We start from the raw sequence: 17,951 nt of genomic DNA, 5'->3' as shown, positions 1-17,951 counted from the left end.
CTGTAGTGGCCAAGAGAACAAAACAGTCCATAATTCACTGATTTCCTACCCACCCACATCCTTCACCACCTGTTTCACCCGGCCCAGCATTGTTCCAAAACTGTATCTGCAAATATTAACCCAGAAAACACACAGAGCCCTATGTGATTTGGAGCGATTATCAATGTATGTATCAACTCATCCTACTAGTGCATATCATACAAGATTTTACAGTTGTTATCAACTGACAAAAGGAAACCTGGACTACCTCTTAAAAAGCACATTCTGTGCCTTGAACTCCTTCAACTATTTGTAGCTCATCAGTAGCTGCTTCAAGAAGCAGGAATATGAGAACTGTAAAAGAAAGTAAAATGTCTGAATCCATCTCCTAATGCACTTAGAATGAAAATACCGTTCCAGTATGACAACAAATTCAGTATCCCATTTCTGATAAAAAGCTTAAAACAAGTGTTGTAGTTGACTACTAGTATCCTAAGAATCATGCTTTTAAGCATCACAAAAAAACCCCACTCCTTGCACTCCTGCAGCTGGTCCCCATTACTCCATCCCAGAATGAGTCCAGAGTATAATCACCTGTAACTTCACAAAAGCAATTAATTGAAGCATTTATGCCCCATCTCATGGGAAAGGGGGAACCATTCATGATGCGAATAAGACAAGCATACATGTATCCACAGTACGTGGACCTGCTAACAAACTCAAATGAAGAAAATTGTTCCTTCCTTTCTACCGAATGTCTTCTACAGTTCTTTAAAGACATTTCTATTGTGTGATCCAAACACATGAATGAAATACACTGGGATGTTCCTTAAAACAAAGATGATGCTGGACACATTCAGTAGCACATCTTGAACTGCTCCATAGTTGGAAGCACTGCAGTATAAGGAACTGGTTTCTTCCTTTATACAGCAGTAATTCCTCCATTCCAGAATAAATTAAAAGTTCTACTCGCCTGTGCAGAAAATGTGCATGAGACTTTACTATACAAGTATTATTTCCTACAGTGCCACAGAACACCAATACTGCCGCTCCTTCAGCATGTCACCTGCTCCAGCGCACAGTGGAACAGGCCTATTCAGTTCTGGACATAGGTCATATCTCACACCTAACACTAGAATGACCCCATGTTGTTGAGCTCTACAGAAAAAAATGTAGGCATCTCTTTGATGTCCATTTTAGAGATTGCTCAAGGCCCAGAAACTAACTCTTCCATCATACATTCCTACTTCCCTAACCTTGTTCAGGTAACGTTCCTTCATGGCTTTAGCTATTTGTTTTATTTCACAGCGCTGATCTGCATCCCTTTTCCTTTCATTTAACTTCTCTGCCAGTGTTTCAAGTTCTGTAAGAGCCATCTGTAGAGGTAATCTGTCAGGATGTCCTTTATTAGTGTTCTTCAACATATCCTGAGGGGAAATGATAAACAAAACAAAAATCAGGTTTAATTTCAAAGTCAAATTCAAAAGATTACAGGATATAAAATTACCACTATATTCTTTACCTGAGTACTACTAAAGAATAAGACCAATGAACACCTAACGAATATTCAGACAGCACACTGCTTACTTTTCCAAATACCATAACAGTTGTTAAAAAAAGATAGTGGATGGGGTCACATACAGCTTATTATAGAACAAAATTACAGAGAAAGAATTTGAAAATAAATGTAAAAGCTGCAAATGTGAATATAAAAAAGATGCACATAATAAACACAATTTGAAAATCAATATTATAGTATATGTAGGTATCTGTATGACTTTATATTAAACTTTTCTGATATTTACTGTCATAATAATATTGCATTATTTATTACTGTTATGATTCCTCAACAAAACACTGACAGCATGCTCATCCCAAAGCAGGAGGCATTACTTACTTTGTGGATGTGACAACAGGTTCTCAAAGTCCTCCCCTTTTGTGGGCATACAGTAGGAATAATTTGAACTATATTTTTTCTCCTTTCCCACAGCACTTCAAAATCTCTACGTATTCACTATGACTTCCTGCCACAATAAACTCCATCTCTTCTGCTAGCTCAAAAATTCTCACTGTGGCTTCCTACCCACACGCTACCCCCAAAACTACCTCTGCTCCTTCTCCCACAGTAATACCCAGATCTGCATCCCAAAGCCTGTCCTTCTCTGTGGCACCTGCAACACACAGCTAACCTGTAGCACTCACTGGGACAGAGCTGTCATGGTCTGGAAGGAGTTACAGTGTAAATTGGTCTGGAGCTGGTCTACACTGAGGAACTGTGCTCTTCCTGCAGCTCAAGTGCCTGTTCAGATGAGACCCAAAGTCTCCCTGTCAAATCCACAGTTTCCACAGGATGGAAATACAAGATGCTGCAGGTCAGAAGCAAACTGCAACACACACTCCAGTAGGTTCTGTGAGCCTAGTAGTCAGGGAGAGAGAGTGCTTTTGTTTTACATCCCACATATATTCTGAACTATCCAAGGCATGAATTACCCTTATGTATTTTTCTTAAATGGAAAGTAATGCCACAAAGTTTCTAGTGGTATTTTGAAGTGTTATTAACTAATAAACTGATATGAAAAAGTAGCACCTTTGAACTACAGCTTTACTGTAAACTGACAAGCTAAATCTAACCTGGGAAGTAATCTAGAATACATCTAGTCTACTAAGATTTTCCTGCAGTGTATTTACTGCCTATCCCTGCAATCAGACTACAGGATCAGTATGTTATAATGCACTGAAATTTTTTCTTGGTTATTTTCCCATAATCCATTGGTCACTTCCACTGCAGTGTGCTCCTGCAAAAGAAGACAGCTACCATGCAATCCCACAAGCAAACTACATCAGAATGCGACAACAGCATCCCTTTGGTAAAAATTATTTACCTGCAATAGTAGAATGAACTGTGGAAAGCGCTGGATAGGTTTCATCATTAAACCATACAGTGTAATTCGATCAGGGCTTGACTCCTGGCACTGCTGCAAGGCAAGAAAGCCACACTATTTACTACCATGAGCCTATTTCCATCAGTTACAGAGTGGAAGGAAAACATTTCCTAAAAATTCTTCTACATCATTTACATTTATTATAACAGTAGTATTGTAAAGATTTGTTGTGGTTTAACCCCAGCAGGCAACTAAGCACCATGCAGCTCCTCGCTCACTCCTCCAAAACATGGCCTCATACTAGCTCCCTATGAAGGAAATTAACTCTATCCCAGTCAAAACCAGCACAAGATTCCATTTACTATAAAGATATATTAAATATTTTTTAAAAAAATACCCAAAACACTATTAAAATGATAGCATGACACTGAATTGTAATCTCCTCCTTAAATAAATAAATACAGCTGGGAAAACCATCAATGCAGCACCTATGTATGTACTGATAGAGCCAGCACATTTAAGTGTACACAAGTAGTGCACTGAAACGTCTGCTTAACTTCAAGGACTTAAATTTGAAAAATCTAAGTGTTTTGTTGATTTATAGTCTGCAATTTACTATTGCTGCTCTGTTTCTTGAGGCTAAGAGACTAAAAAACACATTTGAGATCTAAAGATGAAATCTAAGGAAACATCATAATCTCAGTGCTATGCAAACAAAAAGAGATTTTTATTTTCCTTAGTAAAAGAAACTAAGAAAAAGAACATTGATTTATGTTTGGAAAGAAAAACATAATAATCCATTATTTTGGTTATCAGGACTAGCAGATAAAACAGACAAATTTCATTTGCATGTGCAGAAAAGCCCTGTTTGTATAAGACATTTCAACATCATGAAATATTTTGGTCAGAATCACAGCTGACCCAAAATAAGGAGAGCAGAGGAAATATTAAAAACAAAGCAAACCTAAACAATATTAAACTGGTCTTGTGCTAAATTGAAATTTATTTCTACAACTATCAGCTTCACAACAATTTGTCTCCATACTTCTCTCCACAAACATTGTTATTGCCAAACAGCAGTAGTGAAGATTCTGGTCTTCGTTGCTGGTCAGCAAACAAAAAAAGAAAGGTACAGAATTATCTTCTGTCCTCAGAGTTGAGCAGCACTAGTGCCAGCACTGACAAGCAGTGATGACAGCTTTTAACAGTCTCAGAGGTATGAAGTGACTACACGCTCACTAGAGAGTCTGATCTTCATGGTGCCTAAAGCTTCCAGAATATAATCCTGTGTAGTGCTGGCCATGCTCCAAAAAGTAGTTAGTTCATTTTAAGATCTGAAGACAAATTAGGAATCAGCCCCCCCCCAGCCACCCCACTCTAGGAAACTTAAGCGCTTCACTATTTAGCTTGCCTAGAGCACCCACTTCCAGTGTTTGGTGGACCACTGCAACAGACCTAACAGGGCGACAGTTCTGAGAAGCACAACTCAATCCAGGACTCTTGGGGAATGGGACAAGCAGAGCTTCCAGGCCCTCAGCAGTGATACAGGCAGCCTAAAAGCCTTGCAGTGGATTTTGTGTACTCTGTGTAAAGGTAAGAAGCCCTAGGGGTTCACAACACTTCTACTGCATGTACTAGGCTCTCCATGTACATCATTAGAAGCATCATATTCATCATGGCAGTATTCATTCTGAAAAAAACTTTCAATGTCAACACCAAATTGGAAATAGTGATTTTCAAAATACTAGAAAATTGTTGGGGAACAGAAATCTAGTTACACTACTCTGCACAATGCAATAAAGAAGTTAGAAGTAAAATAAATTCCAAATAAGAGGAGGCCTCTGATCGTGAACTATTATTTGAAGCTCTCCTGACATGAAAGAATCACAATGGTTTGCTAAGTGCAGTCATGCAAACACTAATAAACTGATCTGAACAACAACAAAACTACCCTGCATTTCAAAATACATCCTAGATCTAGCATCATGTTATTATTCTGAAAATACAGTAGTGGAAGTGAATTCTCTGGGGATTTTTTGTGCCAAACCCATAAAACATAAAACCAAAGTCCATAAAAACAGTCATACAATATAGAGTATCAGCAGTGAAATTTCCTCTTAACTTATAACTTATACTGTCTTATTTATATCATATGCCCAGCTGTTTTAAGACTGAACAAACTCACCTTTAAGAAGTCTAAAAAAGCAGGTTTGGTGGCACATGTTTTCTTGAGAATCCCTACTGCTGTACTGAAGTTGTTTACATATTCGCTGTATGCATCCAATACCATAGATTTAGAAAACTGAAAAGATAAAAGGGTAAACCTTAAGTATAAATACAAAAGATTCCTAGAAGCATAACTATCTAGACGTTTGACCATTAAGGACTCGCCTTGCTTGGAGCTAAGGGCTTTGGTTGGTCTAGTGCTGGATCTACAGAAATACTGGTGATGACCAAAATAACCTTCCTGTAGAAAACAGGTTAGAAACCTAAAGATGTAACAGCTATGAATTACAAAATCTAAATTTAGAGAAATAACTTCACCTTGGCTACGACACTAAGGCAGAGCCTGAGCACTACGGGCAATCACAGGGCATCCACTGAGATTCAAAGCAGCTTCTGAGATGCTCCGATCCTCTCACTGCTGCCTGTCTTCCAGATTCAGCAAACCAGCAAAGTCCCAGGGCCTTCATGCCCCATCCTCAGCTGGTAAGGGTTTACCAAGAAAGCAGAGGTGGCCTGCAAATGGCCTTATGAAGGGTAAGATCACTGCCCACTGCCTTCATAATTTTATCCCTCTTCCTTCTGCAGAGCTGGCCACATTAACACTACCTAACTTCCTTCAGTCAAAACAGGACAGGTTTGCTTTAAACATCAAATCTTTAGTAACATTTCATTTTGACTGAAATGAGGTCAAAGCACTCGGAGACAGAGATCCTAGCTCTCTTACAGAAGGCATGAAAAAGGTGGTAATTTCCAGCAGCTTGGTGGCAACAAAACAAAGCAGTCAAACCAGCAGGTAGGCAGCCTTTTCGATCCACACATTCATGATGAGAACAATATCTTTCTATCAACCAAGGCCACTTCTTGTTTTATCTGATTTAAAGCAGTGGCTAGTTCAGTCCTTTACTGGATGGACTTCCATTAAGGGTGGAATAGTGTTTTACAAATACTCTTGTGCCCCAGACTCAGGTGAAACCCAGGGATTTAGGACATCACCTACTGTGCTTTTTTTCTACTCCCAACAAACATAGTATGTATGACTACCTACTTTTTAAGAGATGCTGAGCCTCAATCTCACCCTTAATCTTGGTGGGTTTGTGAATCTCCTCAGGAAAAGAAACTGTTTACTTAAACGTGTAAAAGCTTGATCAAAGCCTGAAAATTTTGCCCACAATCCTCTCATATCTGCCAACCAAGCCAAAGACATGTGTTGGTGTCAATTTCCTTACCAGGATGGTACATACATACTCCAACAGTTGCCACAGGCATTGGAGAGTATGGGAGTAAAGTGGCCAAGTTAGACAGACAGATATGGAGCTGGAATAACAAGCCTAAACTAAAAACAGATTATCTATTCAGATGCATTTGCTTACTGAAGCAACAAAGACATCACCAATCATTTCAACAGCATCCCACTCAGATACACGACTCGCCAGCGCAATCTGAAACATTGAATGGCACTGAAGAATCTCCTTAATTCGATAAAAGACCATTTTGAGTTTTCTTTCACTCAGTAATTTTGGTTCCATATCTGAAAGGGGCTTCTCATATTGCTGTGGGGGGAAAAAAAAAAATTAAACACAAAAAAAGGGTCTTCTACAAGCAGAAAGAAAACAACTTATGTAACAGTATACACACACAAAATCTCTAAGCATTTGGCATGAAGCATCTGTACCAAAATCTATGTGAGTCATACTACAGATCTTTAAGGATGTGATTATTTTTCAAATTTCCAAATTATAAAATGCAAAAAATATTAAGGTACCTCCAGGATTCTTTTGAGAGCATCCACATAGTTCTTCTCACTGTCAACTACAGAGCCCAAAATATACCTTCTCACAACCTGTTGAAGAAACAGAGTTTTCTCTAAAGCTCTAATCAGGTAATATGTTCATCATAGTTGGGAATGCTGATGATAAAATTCTCACATTAAACACAAGAAAAACAGAGCAATTTCAATACTGGAACTGTAATAAAATAACACTACCACCTCAAAAGTAATTTACTATTACTCTAAAATTATTTATTTTAAAGAACACAATAGTAACTGTATCTATAATCTGCTGACTGTTGAAATCCTAAACTTTACTTTTGAAGGTTCTTTTAAATTTTAGATGTATAAATTTAGGTACTACTATAAATAATAATAGGTATAAGATGATATTGGCTACTTTAGAAAATTGCTGCAACAAAACAGGTAACCAGTTTTCAAAAATCAGCCTTCAAGATTAATTTTCTTTTTGTAATATGTTTTATAAATTTATTAGGAGTAACCTGAAGGACAAACAAGCAAACATTAATTATCTTTTTAAGGTAAGGTCATATAAACTGTACCATTGAGAAAGTATCTAAGGAAGTCAGCATTCTTCTTTAGGCATTACCGTGCATATGAAAATCCCATCTCATCTACATTCGTACCCACTGACAGTTGTAAGAGCTTCAGGAAAGCCCACCATATTTCATGTTTACAAACTACAGGCTATTTATCACACCTCCTTCTCCACCTCCTGCTTCTGTAATTCAGCTGAAATGCACTTTGTATGCATGTGCAGGTGACATGACAGGAAGGACTGCGGAAACTGGTCTGGTTTAAAATTTAAACTTCTTACTGTTATTGATTAGATTTCATGCTGGTTTTAAGGATTTGTTTTCACCCAAATCCATTTCCTAATCCAGCTCATCCCCAGGGCTTTCAAAAGCAGGACTCTGAGGGAGAAGACAGCACAAGGGCAGGGTTAAGCCTTTCCCCACAACTACAAGGAAAGGCAAAACTGCTTCTTTTGCTATTTTAAGATAGGCTAAATGACCATGAAAATCAAATCTCAGACTTGCTTCTCTCTGCTCCTGATCCCCACGGCCTCCTGCCTCCTCCACACTTGTATTTTGCATTATTAAGTTAAGTTCATGTTATGTGAGGATTTTCTTTCAAGTAGTGGCATTTCAAAGCAAGATTTCAAAATGCTGAAAGATCTATATGGTCAAATTAGTTGTGTCTAATTTGTGTTTATAATGGATTTAGCAGTGTCTTATTTGGTATAATGTATCAGCTGTTCTGGTAAAGGATAGTAACTCTACTTTTAGTCACAGTTCATTCTTCTGAAAAGATTAAACAACTGTAGAAATTTTTTTCAAGCTCTATAATACACAAAATAGATACTTAAGAGTGCCTACACATTATTGCAATAGATATGCACAACTTGAATGCAAGTCTTGCATTTATATTCACATTTTTGCTAGTACTTAACGTAAGAATTCAGGCCCCAGTATTAAAACAAAACAAAAGCTAATATGACTGAGACCCAACCCGGGACATAATATTTGAACAGGCACCAGATTTTAAATAAAAGCTATCGTGCCACCTGCTGTTTAAAAGCAGCACATTCATAAAGTCAGCTCGTTCATGGCAGAGCAGTCCAGGTTGGAAGGGATTTCTGACTTTCACCCTCTCCAGCCAGCTGGAATGCCCAGGAATGCTGTGCAGTCTGCCGGCTTCCAGCCTGTGTCGTGGAATGGGTCACTCCATCCCAGTGCCAGAACTTGCGTTGGCCTCTTTGAGCTGCTTGAGTTTTTCTGTCAACCTCAGCCCATCAAAGCCAAGCTGACCAGCAGCCCTACCCCCCACCACCCCCCCGCCTGCTGTACCCCTCCAAAGGTGCACTGCAGCTGGTATTCAGATCATTAATAAAGGCACTAAACACCACAGGCCCTGTATCTGTTCCCGAGGGATACCATGAACACTGGTCACCCACCAGAATTTGTACTACAGACTACAAATTTCTGAGCATCGTGTCCTCACCTGTTTTCCACCCACCTTCTAGTCCACCCATACAAATTCGATCTCACATATACGTCTCCAAGGGTACTTCAGGGGACTGCTGAAAGCCTTGCTAAAGCAGAGGTAAATGACATCCTCTGCTATCCTCTGTCTGCAAGACACTCATCTCAAAGGGACTCAAGCTGGTCAGGCACAACCATGGACTCTGGTCCACCTATGCTGACTGTTAACAATCATCCTCCTGTCCTTCTGAACCCAGAAATAGCTCCCAGGAACATTTGCTCCATCATCTTTGCAGGGACTGAGGTGAGACCAGTTGGATCCCCCTTGCTGCTCTTGAGCATGAGTGTGACATTTACTTTTTTCCAGTCTTCTGATCACTGTGATCTTAGACAACAGAGAACGGCCTTACCCTCAGCACCCTTAAATCTAACCCACCTGGTCCCACAGACACCTCTATGTCCAACTGGTCTCAGTACCCCCTAACTGCAGGCAATACTTCACTTCAGCAGGACCTGCCTGAGGACAAACCTCAAGATGCCTGAGGACAAACCTCACCAAGTAAAAGCTGAGGCAAAGGTGGCACTGAGTACCTCGGCCTTTTCAGTGCCCTTAGTCACTAGGTCCCTGACCCATAAAGCAGCAGACTCATATTATTTTTAGCCTTCCTTTTGCTGCCAATGTACATATAAGAAACTTCTAGTTGTTGCCCTTCACACCTCACTAGCACAAGATGAGATTTGGCTTTCCTAAACTCTATTCCTACCATCTTGTGCAGCTCCTCCTGGGTAGATAAGCAACACACAGAATGACCTACACAACAGTTACTAGTTTTCTTCAAATTAAGAGTACTCTATTTTTCCAAAAGAGGGTACATTTATTTTTAATTACCTACAAAAAAACCCCAGTGAAACTCTCAAACCCTGTGTGGAAAGAAGGAAAAGACAGCATTCAGATTGATGCTGAGATCTTATGTTATAATTAAATCTTACAGTAACATAACACAGTTTGGTAGTTGAATTGTTACAAGATTAGCATTCCACTGTGCTAAACACATTAGAAAAATAAACCTCACCAAGCAACAGGAAAACCTTATACCAGTCTCTTCAGCTGCCCCTAATTTGGATTTCTGTTAATTTTCTGACCAAGTCATGACACCACAAGTAAAAAATTCTATATAGTTACTACTTGTCATAACTACAGTAACATGAACCCACAGGGTTTATTTTCAGCCAAAAATTTCTAACTGATGCTGACTTCTGTGGTTTTTGAAGTGATTTCCACAGTAACTATAGAGTTTGAGGTACAGAACAGCAAAATATACTCTTCTGTAGACTTGACTTTATTTGGAACAAGTTTTTTTTTTAATCTTAAGATTCAGACAGCATACAGGATATTCTCTACATTTAAAACAGAAAAGTTGGAGCACCTGGAACAATGTCTTCTGACTCAATAGAAATGTTCAAATTATTCTCGTTTTCACTCAAAACCATCACATTTAGTTTAAGTGTTCAGGTAGGAAAACAATATAGTTATTATAGATAATTTTATAATTTTCCAACATTTTGCATCTCTGGTTGAATTCAGGACTGATGCAAATATATGCACACATACCAATTTTCAATAAGCCACTTATTCAGTTCTGAATTTGATGTCCACTTAATTTATGTTAAATGCCAATATATTTGATGAGCAAGGCACCTGGGAGCCATTGACACAGAGCTGAAGGAGAGGAAAAATGCAGAAGACCGTATTTCCAAAAGCCTACTACCTGCTGCTGTGATAATCCTTCAGGCATAGGAGTCATAATGGCTTCTGTATGCATACAGTCCACATCAATAAATAAATTTAGCTCCTCTTCTTCCAGACATGATGATCTATGATCTACAAATAATTGAATAACCAAAATGCCAACTTTTACAACTTTGATTGAAAGAAGAAAAAAAAATAAAGCAAAGATTCTGTCATCCAAGCACAGTAATTACACAGCAGTCTTATTTTCAGTTGCCGAAGAAATCTCCCACTTCTGTATCACCCACGTCTGTTATCACCTGTGAAATCACATAAATACCACTACCGGTAGTGGCTCTAATACACAGACTTTTTCAAAGGTATCTCAAAATCCTAAAATCCACAGAGAAGGAGACAACCTATGCACCTTTTGCTTGACCTCTAGTCTCTCTTCACAGCCAGGAGAACAGGGCTGTCCAGAGTGCAGGGCATGACAACTAGGGTTAAAATACTGCAGCTCCCGGGCCAGCAGTTTAGAAATAAATGGCCTTTGGAAAGACATTAAACACACATGTAATATGATCCAGCTTAAAAAATTCCATACACCCTTCCGTAACTGAACTAAGTATCCAAATGTACCAAAATGTTGGGTTTCATCAGAAATGAGTGTAAGGGATTCTGCATTGCTCATTACATACTAATTTTATGGAAAAAGCACCACCAAGGTACAGTGATAGGTGGCAGTATGCAGCCAGCCAAAGACGCAGACACGGACAAAGTACAGATAAAGAAAGAACAGTATGAGAAACTGTGTTTTAGAAAAAAAAAAAAAAAAAAAAAAAAAAAAAAGATAGATAAGTAAGGGAGGCAGATCTGTTGGCTGGGAGGAATTAATGAGTTTATTCCACAAATTTGTCACAAGCTCCCTGATAATTTGTTAAGTGGTTTAGGGATTAAACTATCCACAAATATCCTGTCTCTGCTACCTAACTTCTAGAACTGTAAGGAGGAATGCCGGGTCCATTGTAACATTGCCCTGCTGAAGCAGATCATTTTCTCCTGCACAACAGCAAGAAGCTGAGGATACATTTTTGACGATTTAAGTTTGCACAAATAACTTTCTCTTTTCTGTCTGTGAATTAGGTAGATTCAGAAGCAGTCAGAGGCTGGAATAGGGATGCAAGACATGTCTTGGTCCTTACAGATAGGATGCTGCTTTATGTTAGCTCACTCACTAAAAATGTCTTGTTCCAGTCTTGTGGCTTTAGCTTCCTAACATTGTAGTTTTGTAAGCTCTGAAGTTACAACCATTCAATTAGTTGGGCAGAAACTTGAGCAGAAAGACATACTACCTCTCAAACTTACTCTGAAGAAGAAATAAATTTGTGTTCAGTATCTATCCCCTGCCTCTTGCAAAAATTAACTGTGGATTCCTGCTGCTGAGGCTCATGACAGAGGGCTGACATTTGTTCTTAACTAGAGAAAGAACACAACAACTTTCAGCTTTTTGATTTTAGATCACTTTCTGTTTTCCCAATTCAAACTCAGCTTTCATCAAAAATCATCAAACTGTGATAAAGCAGAACAGTCTCATCTACTTCCACTCTTAAGCACAAAAAATGTTTGTTATCCCTCAGCCATGAGAGGGATAGTCAACTGTCACTCCACTGAAAACCATTTCATAACAGAAGAATTTCCTGACCTTCAGGAGTTACTTGGTGGAGGGAACTGGACAGACTTACTAACTTAAGATAATTTCCATACTCCCATATACGTGTACCTAGATAGTCTGTATGACACTGATGGTATTTTTTTTATTTTTGTTGGTTTTATGCAGACCCTTCTCTGTGGTCCACAGGTTTCTCACATCACTCAGGTTCTTGACCCCAACCTAAAACCAGTCAAGACGCATTGACCATACTCTCATCTGAACTGGATATTTCACCATACTTTATTGCTATAAAGCTGATTTTATGCATCCGGTACTCAGCTCCCAGTACAAAAGCCTGCTAAGCCATTCACTTCCTTTCTCAGAAATGACTGAAGAGAGTAACGAAGACAGTATAATTGGCACATACCTTGAGAAATAAAAGATTTTGTTCTAATGAAAGAACGACCCTTTTTCACAGCTGCTTTTGTCTTTTCGAGCCCATCTTTGGTACCTTCTCTAGCAGCTCTCATAAGCTTTTGCATCTGTAAGATAAAAAATACAGTCTACATGTTCAGTGAATAATAGGAACATATTTGGGCAACCCATGCAAAATACTTTTGATCAAAATAGCTTGAGAAAAAACACTGTCAAGTAGTTTATGCTATAAATATAGCCCAAAGTCAAAGGAATATATAAATAGTATATAGATCCATCAAAGCTGAGATCTGAGCAACTGTATCTTAATAAAATCAAACCTGGAGAAAGGGAATTACTTCATGGCAATATTACTTCATGCAAGCCTAAAATGGCAGAAATGCTTAACTCTTCTGAATCAAACATCTGAACTCAAAATAGTCTCAAATGCTTGGCTTTACGTTATATAACAAATAAATACTATGAACAGTAGTTCATAGTTAATGGTCAGGGCTCTTGTTCATCTTCCAATGTCCCACTATCTCTGCCAAAGTATTTCTGACCTAATCTCCTAGGTTCAGTTCTATATTAACTCTATTCTTAAATAAACACTGTTTTGCAGAAAATGTTACAAGTAACAATTTTATTAACTGAAGAAATAAGTTGACTTAATTAAGAATTACATAATTTTATAGTATATTACTAAAACAAAAAGAAATTTTATGGGAAAAAAAAATGGAGTGTTGTTTCACTATGAAATGTTTATTAAAAAACACCTGCTTTGTACTTTTGTTTTCCAAAAATGCCACCACAGCAAAAAATCCCCACTACTGTCAGAGCTGTCATGGATCAGTGACATTAGAACACAAACAAAGCTGTCTTGCTGCAATCAGTCAAATTCTCAGTTTGAGATGAAGCTTTTAGCAAAAACTCAGCCTTTTAATACTGCCTCCATTCAGAACGGAGAGCAGGGAGATTGACTCCCACAATTTGATCCTGCATGGCTGGAGAGCCAGGGTCAAGGCTAGCCCTGTGGAGCTCACCTGGCTCTTGGAGAGGTCCCAGGGCTGTACACCTGGTTCATGCTCTGGGATACGGGCACCAGCCAGCAGGGAAAGACAATGCCCTATCTTGTCTTTTGAAAGTGTTACCATTAAAAATAAGCATGAGAAAAGGTCCTTAAAGTACTTAGGACAAACTGTATAATAACAAAAATCCAGCACATTCAGAATTAATTTCATACAAATTATTGTTCACTTTTTTCGAGTTATTAAAAGAAAAAGACAACATTGTCTGTGTTGGAAAAGTAATCAGTTAAACATAGCTAGTTACAAAAATCAACTACACTACCTTCAGCTCATGTTTTTGCTTTAGTTGCTGAATCTCTACTGCTCCCACAGTGTTTGCCATCAAATCTTTCATCTTTTTTTCATAATGCTCCTTTAAACGCGTTAGGTCATGAGAAAGCTACAGTGTATAAAAAGACACAGTCTTTTCAAAAATCCTGTAGTGAAAACTTCATGCTAAAGTACTTGCATATATCATGCATGTTGCCCCATCTGCCGACTCATACACAGACAACTGAGGGAAAATTTACGGAAGCTCCAACCTGTCAAATGGACCATCACTCCAGTGCATCACTGAACTTTCTGAAACTCAGACAGGCGCCTTTCTACTACACTGGCAATTATGTAAAGAGAGAAGCAAAGTCACTTAGGCTAAGCTAAGTGTATTAACTGTATTGCGTACATCTCTTTTAAGCTGTATAGAAACAACACATCAGCTTTAACCATGAGCATCATTCATTGGAGGACAAACCCTAGTGAGTACATTTTTGACTATCCTTCAAAATAGTGAATCGGGAGAATTCTCAAAGGCTGAAGAACCTGTGGACACTACTGGCACCTGAGAACATGGAGAATGACAGTGCCAGCAAGTTGGGTAAGGAGTCACTAACAGGGGAGGAGGCACAGTCTTGTAATTTCCACATGCATCTATCACAGGATTGTATGACCATGGGTGTAATCATCTCATACATTTGTAAGGTAAGGAAACTATTGCAGAGAAATGTTCTGGAATAGTAATTAACATTTGTTAAACATTTTGAAAGCACCAGATATGAGAGGTTAAAACGTAACCAGAATAAAGAAGAAAATATTTGGTGCACCTTATAATAGAATTCCAATGAAAAAACTCTCAGATTGATGTCAACAGAGTTATTTGGCAAGAAATAAAAGCATCAGGAAAGAGAAGGCCTACTGAGTTGAGAACAAAGGGACAGGTCCAACTGTTTAGCTCAACCAGGCTCGGTCAGGATGCTATTACCTCTAACATGATGATTCTGGCATTACAGCAGTATAATTAAGAACAGCGTCTGGTTCACTGACTAGAAATATTTAACAGCACAAAAACCTTTCTGTCTTAAAAAAAACAAAAAACAAAAAAAAACAAGAGTCATAATGAAAAAGTGACTAATGTGACTTTGAGGGAAGTTATACCAGCATTTAAAATTAAATTCCCACCTCTAACCTTCCCATACTTTTCAACGGACACTAAAAATAATAAGCAAGGCAAGTCCCTCATAGACTCTGAAAGGCTACAGAAGACGTAATGGGAAAAACATCCATTGCAAGACCTGAGGAGAAGTGAAAGCTAGTGCAAAGAATGGATACAGAGAAAAGCTATAAAGTGGAGTAGTTTCTGCCTGTGCTGAAGTGCTGGTGCAGGTAGGGTTGGGGTTTTTTTTTGTTTTGGTCAGTTGGTTAGGGTTTTGTTGTTGTTGTTGTTTGGGTTTGTTGTTGGGTTTTTTTCTTTCAACAAACTTAAAGTATCTGCCTTTCCTCATTCTCTGCAAAACCCCTTCTCTAGTTTCCTGACCTCTCCACCTCCCAGTAACCTAACCAGGTGCAGCGGCCTCTCTGACTTTTCTATGAACCAACTAATGTGTCCCTAGGCTCCACATCCCCATCCTCACAAAACAATTGTCAAAACCTTTTGTCAAAGGCTTGGAAGTTAGCTGCAGTGCAGTACCCCCAAGCACACTTCTCTCCTCCTTCTACCCCTTGATCTCTTGCTCAGATACACTGTGTCTGATACTGGCACCATCACTCTCAACCCACTGCCAACAGATCAAAGTGTACTTATAAGTGTTTAAAAAGCTTTAAACCTTGCTTTGTGCACATGTGTAAATAGATTCCTATGACTATGGCCAAAGCTGAAGCTACAAGACAACAGGAACAGGTGAAAAAAACCCCAAACCAAACCAGCAGCCATGTTAAGACTTACACACTCACATGCAGTCATTTCCTAGTCTCTTCCAAAGGTATTAAAAGCCCAAACTCAGTTTTCTCCAGTCTAGTTAAAAAACTCCCCAGAAAGAAACAGCTGCAATAGTTTAAACTTGCCAAGACAAAACCAAAACAAAATCAGAAGATGAACAGTCAGCTTACAAAGTGCTGATTTCAGTGGGCTCAAATTGTGCAGTTAATTGCTTGCTCCCTGATTTCCAAAGGGCAGACAGCAAGGATGGAGGTGGGGGGAGAGCAGATAATGTGTACTGGAGGGAAATACAGACAGTGAGACTTTTATTCTCATGAAGATAAGAAACCTGTAAAATGAAAATAAGGGTCCCATGGAAGAACATCCTGGCTGCCAGCCCCGGGGTACTGGAGCACTCAACAGTACACAGCTGTGAAGTGGCCTTTGGGTGTCTGTCCCCAGCCAGCACACTGGGGGGCCCTGAGGATTTTGCAGAAACTCCAGTCACTGAACCTGGCCCTTCCTGTTCCCAGTGCCCTGCACCCCAGTCCTCAAAGCGCTCAGAGCAGTGGGAGGCTGCCCAGGTCCCAGGCAAGGCTTCCATCACACAGAAAGTGCACAAGGGCAGAAGCCGAGAAGCTGAAGCATCAAGAGCACAGGAGACCCGGGCTCCTCCCGAGGTGCAATCAGATACAGGCAGCGAGGGCAGGCACCCACGGCATCAGTGTCTTCCTGCTTCCTGTAACACAGTTGTAGCCAAGGACACTAGACCAGAGATGTGTCACAAATGGATCATTTTAATCACACCTCCTCTCTTCTCTCCTTAATAAATATTACAGACTTCTCTTTGATCACAGAAATTTATTTTCAGGATTTTTTTTTTTAAGCTCTGTCACCTTCAAACAACCAAAGTGATCCAGATCTAAGACTGAAAGGTAGGGAACACTGGTGAATAGTTTTGTGACTTTTGAGAACCTGAAGGATCCCAAAACTTCAAGTCTTGTCAGGTTTAGCCCCATTTGCTCTTCACATCATTTTCCACACTCATTTACAACTTACACTAATCCAGCTGCTGAAAAAGAAGAAAAGGTGAAGAACTGCTCACAAGCAAAAATAATCAATTTTTAAATTTCACTTTTATCCAATTTGCGTTTTTTCTTTTTTAAGGAGCTTCTGTTTAATATTTTTATCTTCTCTCTGTTACATTTTGTTGTGGACTGTCACTCCCACAGTGATTCACGTCTCATTTAAAAAGATGCTGTTGGCATTTGAAACTGAATTGAGGAGAAGAGAAATACAGGTGAGAAAGGCAAGTGTTGGAAATCAGGATAACCTCAATGATTAAGCAGCACTGTGGGATACATACATGTCTCTTGTGATTGCCTCGTAAAAAGGAGCTGGGAATTCCATTTTTACACTCAGAATCACTCTGCTCTTCATAGCTTTCAAACTCACTTGAACTCCACCCATATTCCAGCGAGCTGTTTCCACCATCATCACCATTTTCAACATCATCATAAATCATTTCCTCTGCAAGAATTAAACCAAAATTAAAAAGCTACACTGAAATTTGTGATTGCTTTAACACCAAAACACTTGTTCAGGATATACTATAAAGAAATATACAGACTACTATACACACATTTTTAAATGTGAATTAAGTCCAATATTCAAATAGCCAAAGTGGGTTGTCTTTATTGAAACTGAGTACTAAATGGCGACAGTGTTATGGGTACACACCAAATCCTTTTAAAAACATGCCCTTCTCAAACTGCACTTATGTCCAAATCCCACAACATGTTTTAGAAGAAATTCAAAGGAAATCCAAACTTTAGCTGTGAACACACATCTGCACTGAGAAGCATCCTTCCATTTGCAAGCCTACCACTTGTCCCTAGGAACATCTTCATCATCAGCTCAAATGACAAATGCTAAAACATTACAAGAATCAAAGGAAAATGTCACTACTTCAAGTAGGACAGATCAGACCAAAGTAGCAAGAAACATGTTACATTATGATATTTCATGACTCATCATT

At 39.0% G+C, this 17,951-nt stretch overlaps 1 protein-coding gene across 2 annotated transcripts in view; it reads right to left on the bottom strand.

Annotated features, from left to right (window-relative positions):
- ARHGEF10 (Rho guanine nucleotide exchange factor 10) overlaps window positions 1–17,951 on the bottom strand; it is a 105,210-nt gene that overhangs the window by 57,839 nt on the left and 29,420 nt on the right. For both annotated transcript variants that reach the window (XM_026845317.1, XM_026845316.1), the window contains exons 8-16: window positions 17,280–17,443; window positions 14,006–14,122; window positions 12,669–12,783; window positions 10,631–10,743; window positions 6,850–6,927; window positions 6,458–6,637; window positions 5,047–5,163; window positions 2,862–2,954; window positions 1,236–1,406 (exon numbers count right to left, since the gene is read on the bottom strand). In XM_026845317.1, the coding sequence (XP_026701118.1) occupies window positions 1,236–1,406; window positions 2,862–2,954; window positions 5,047–5,163; window positions 6,458–6,637; window positions 6,850–6,927; window positions 10,631–10,743; window positions 12,669–12,783; window positions 14,006–14,122; window positions 17,280–17,443 (1,148 nt within the window). The remainder of the gene's footprint in view (window positions 1–1,235; window positions 1,407–2,861; window positions 2,955–5,046; window positions 5,164–6,457; window positions 6,638–6,849; window positions 6,928–10,630; window positions 10,744–12,668; window positions 12,784–14,005; window positions 14,123–17,279; window positions 17,444–17,951) is intronic.

The sequence above is a fragment of the Athene cunicularia genome (assembly GCF_003259725.1).
Source record: "Athene cunicularia isolate RWA chromosome 3 unlocalized genomic scaffold, athCun1 chr3_part1, whole genome shotgun sequence".
Lineage (NCBI taxonomy): Eukaryota > Metazoa > Chordata > Aves > Strigiformes > Strigidae > Athene > Athene cunicularia.
Note: the sequence above shows the minus strand (reverse complement) of the source record. Positions and strands in the feature narration are given on the sequence as shown.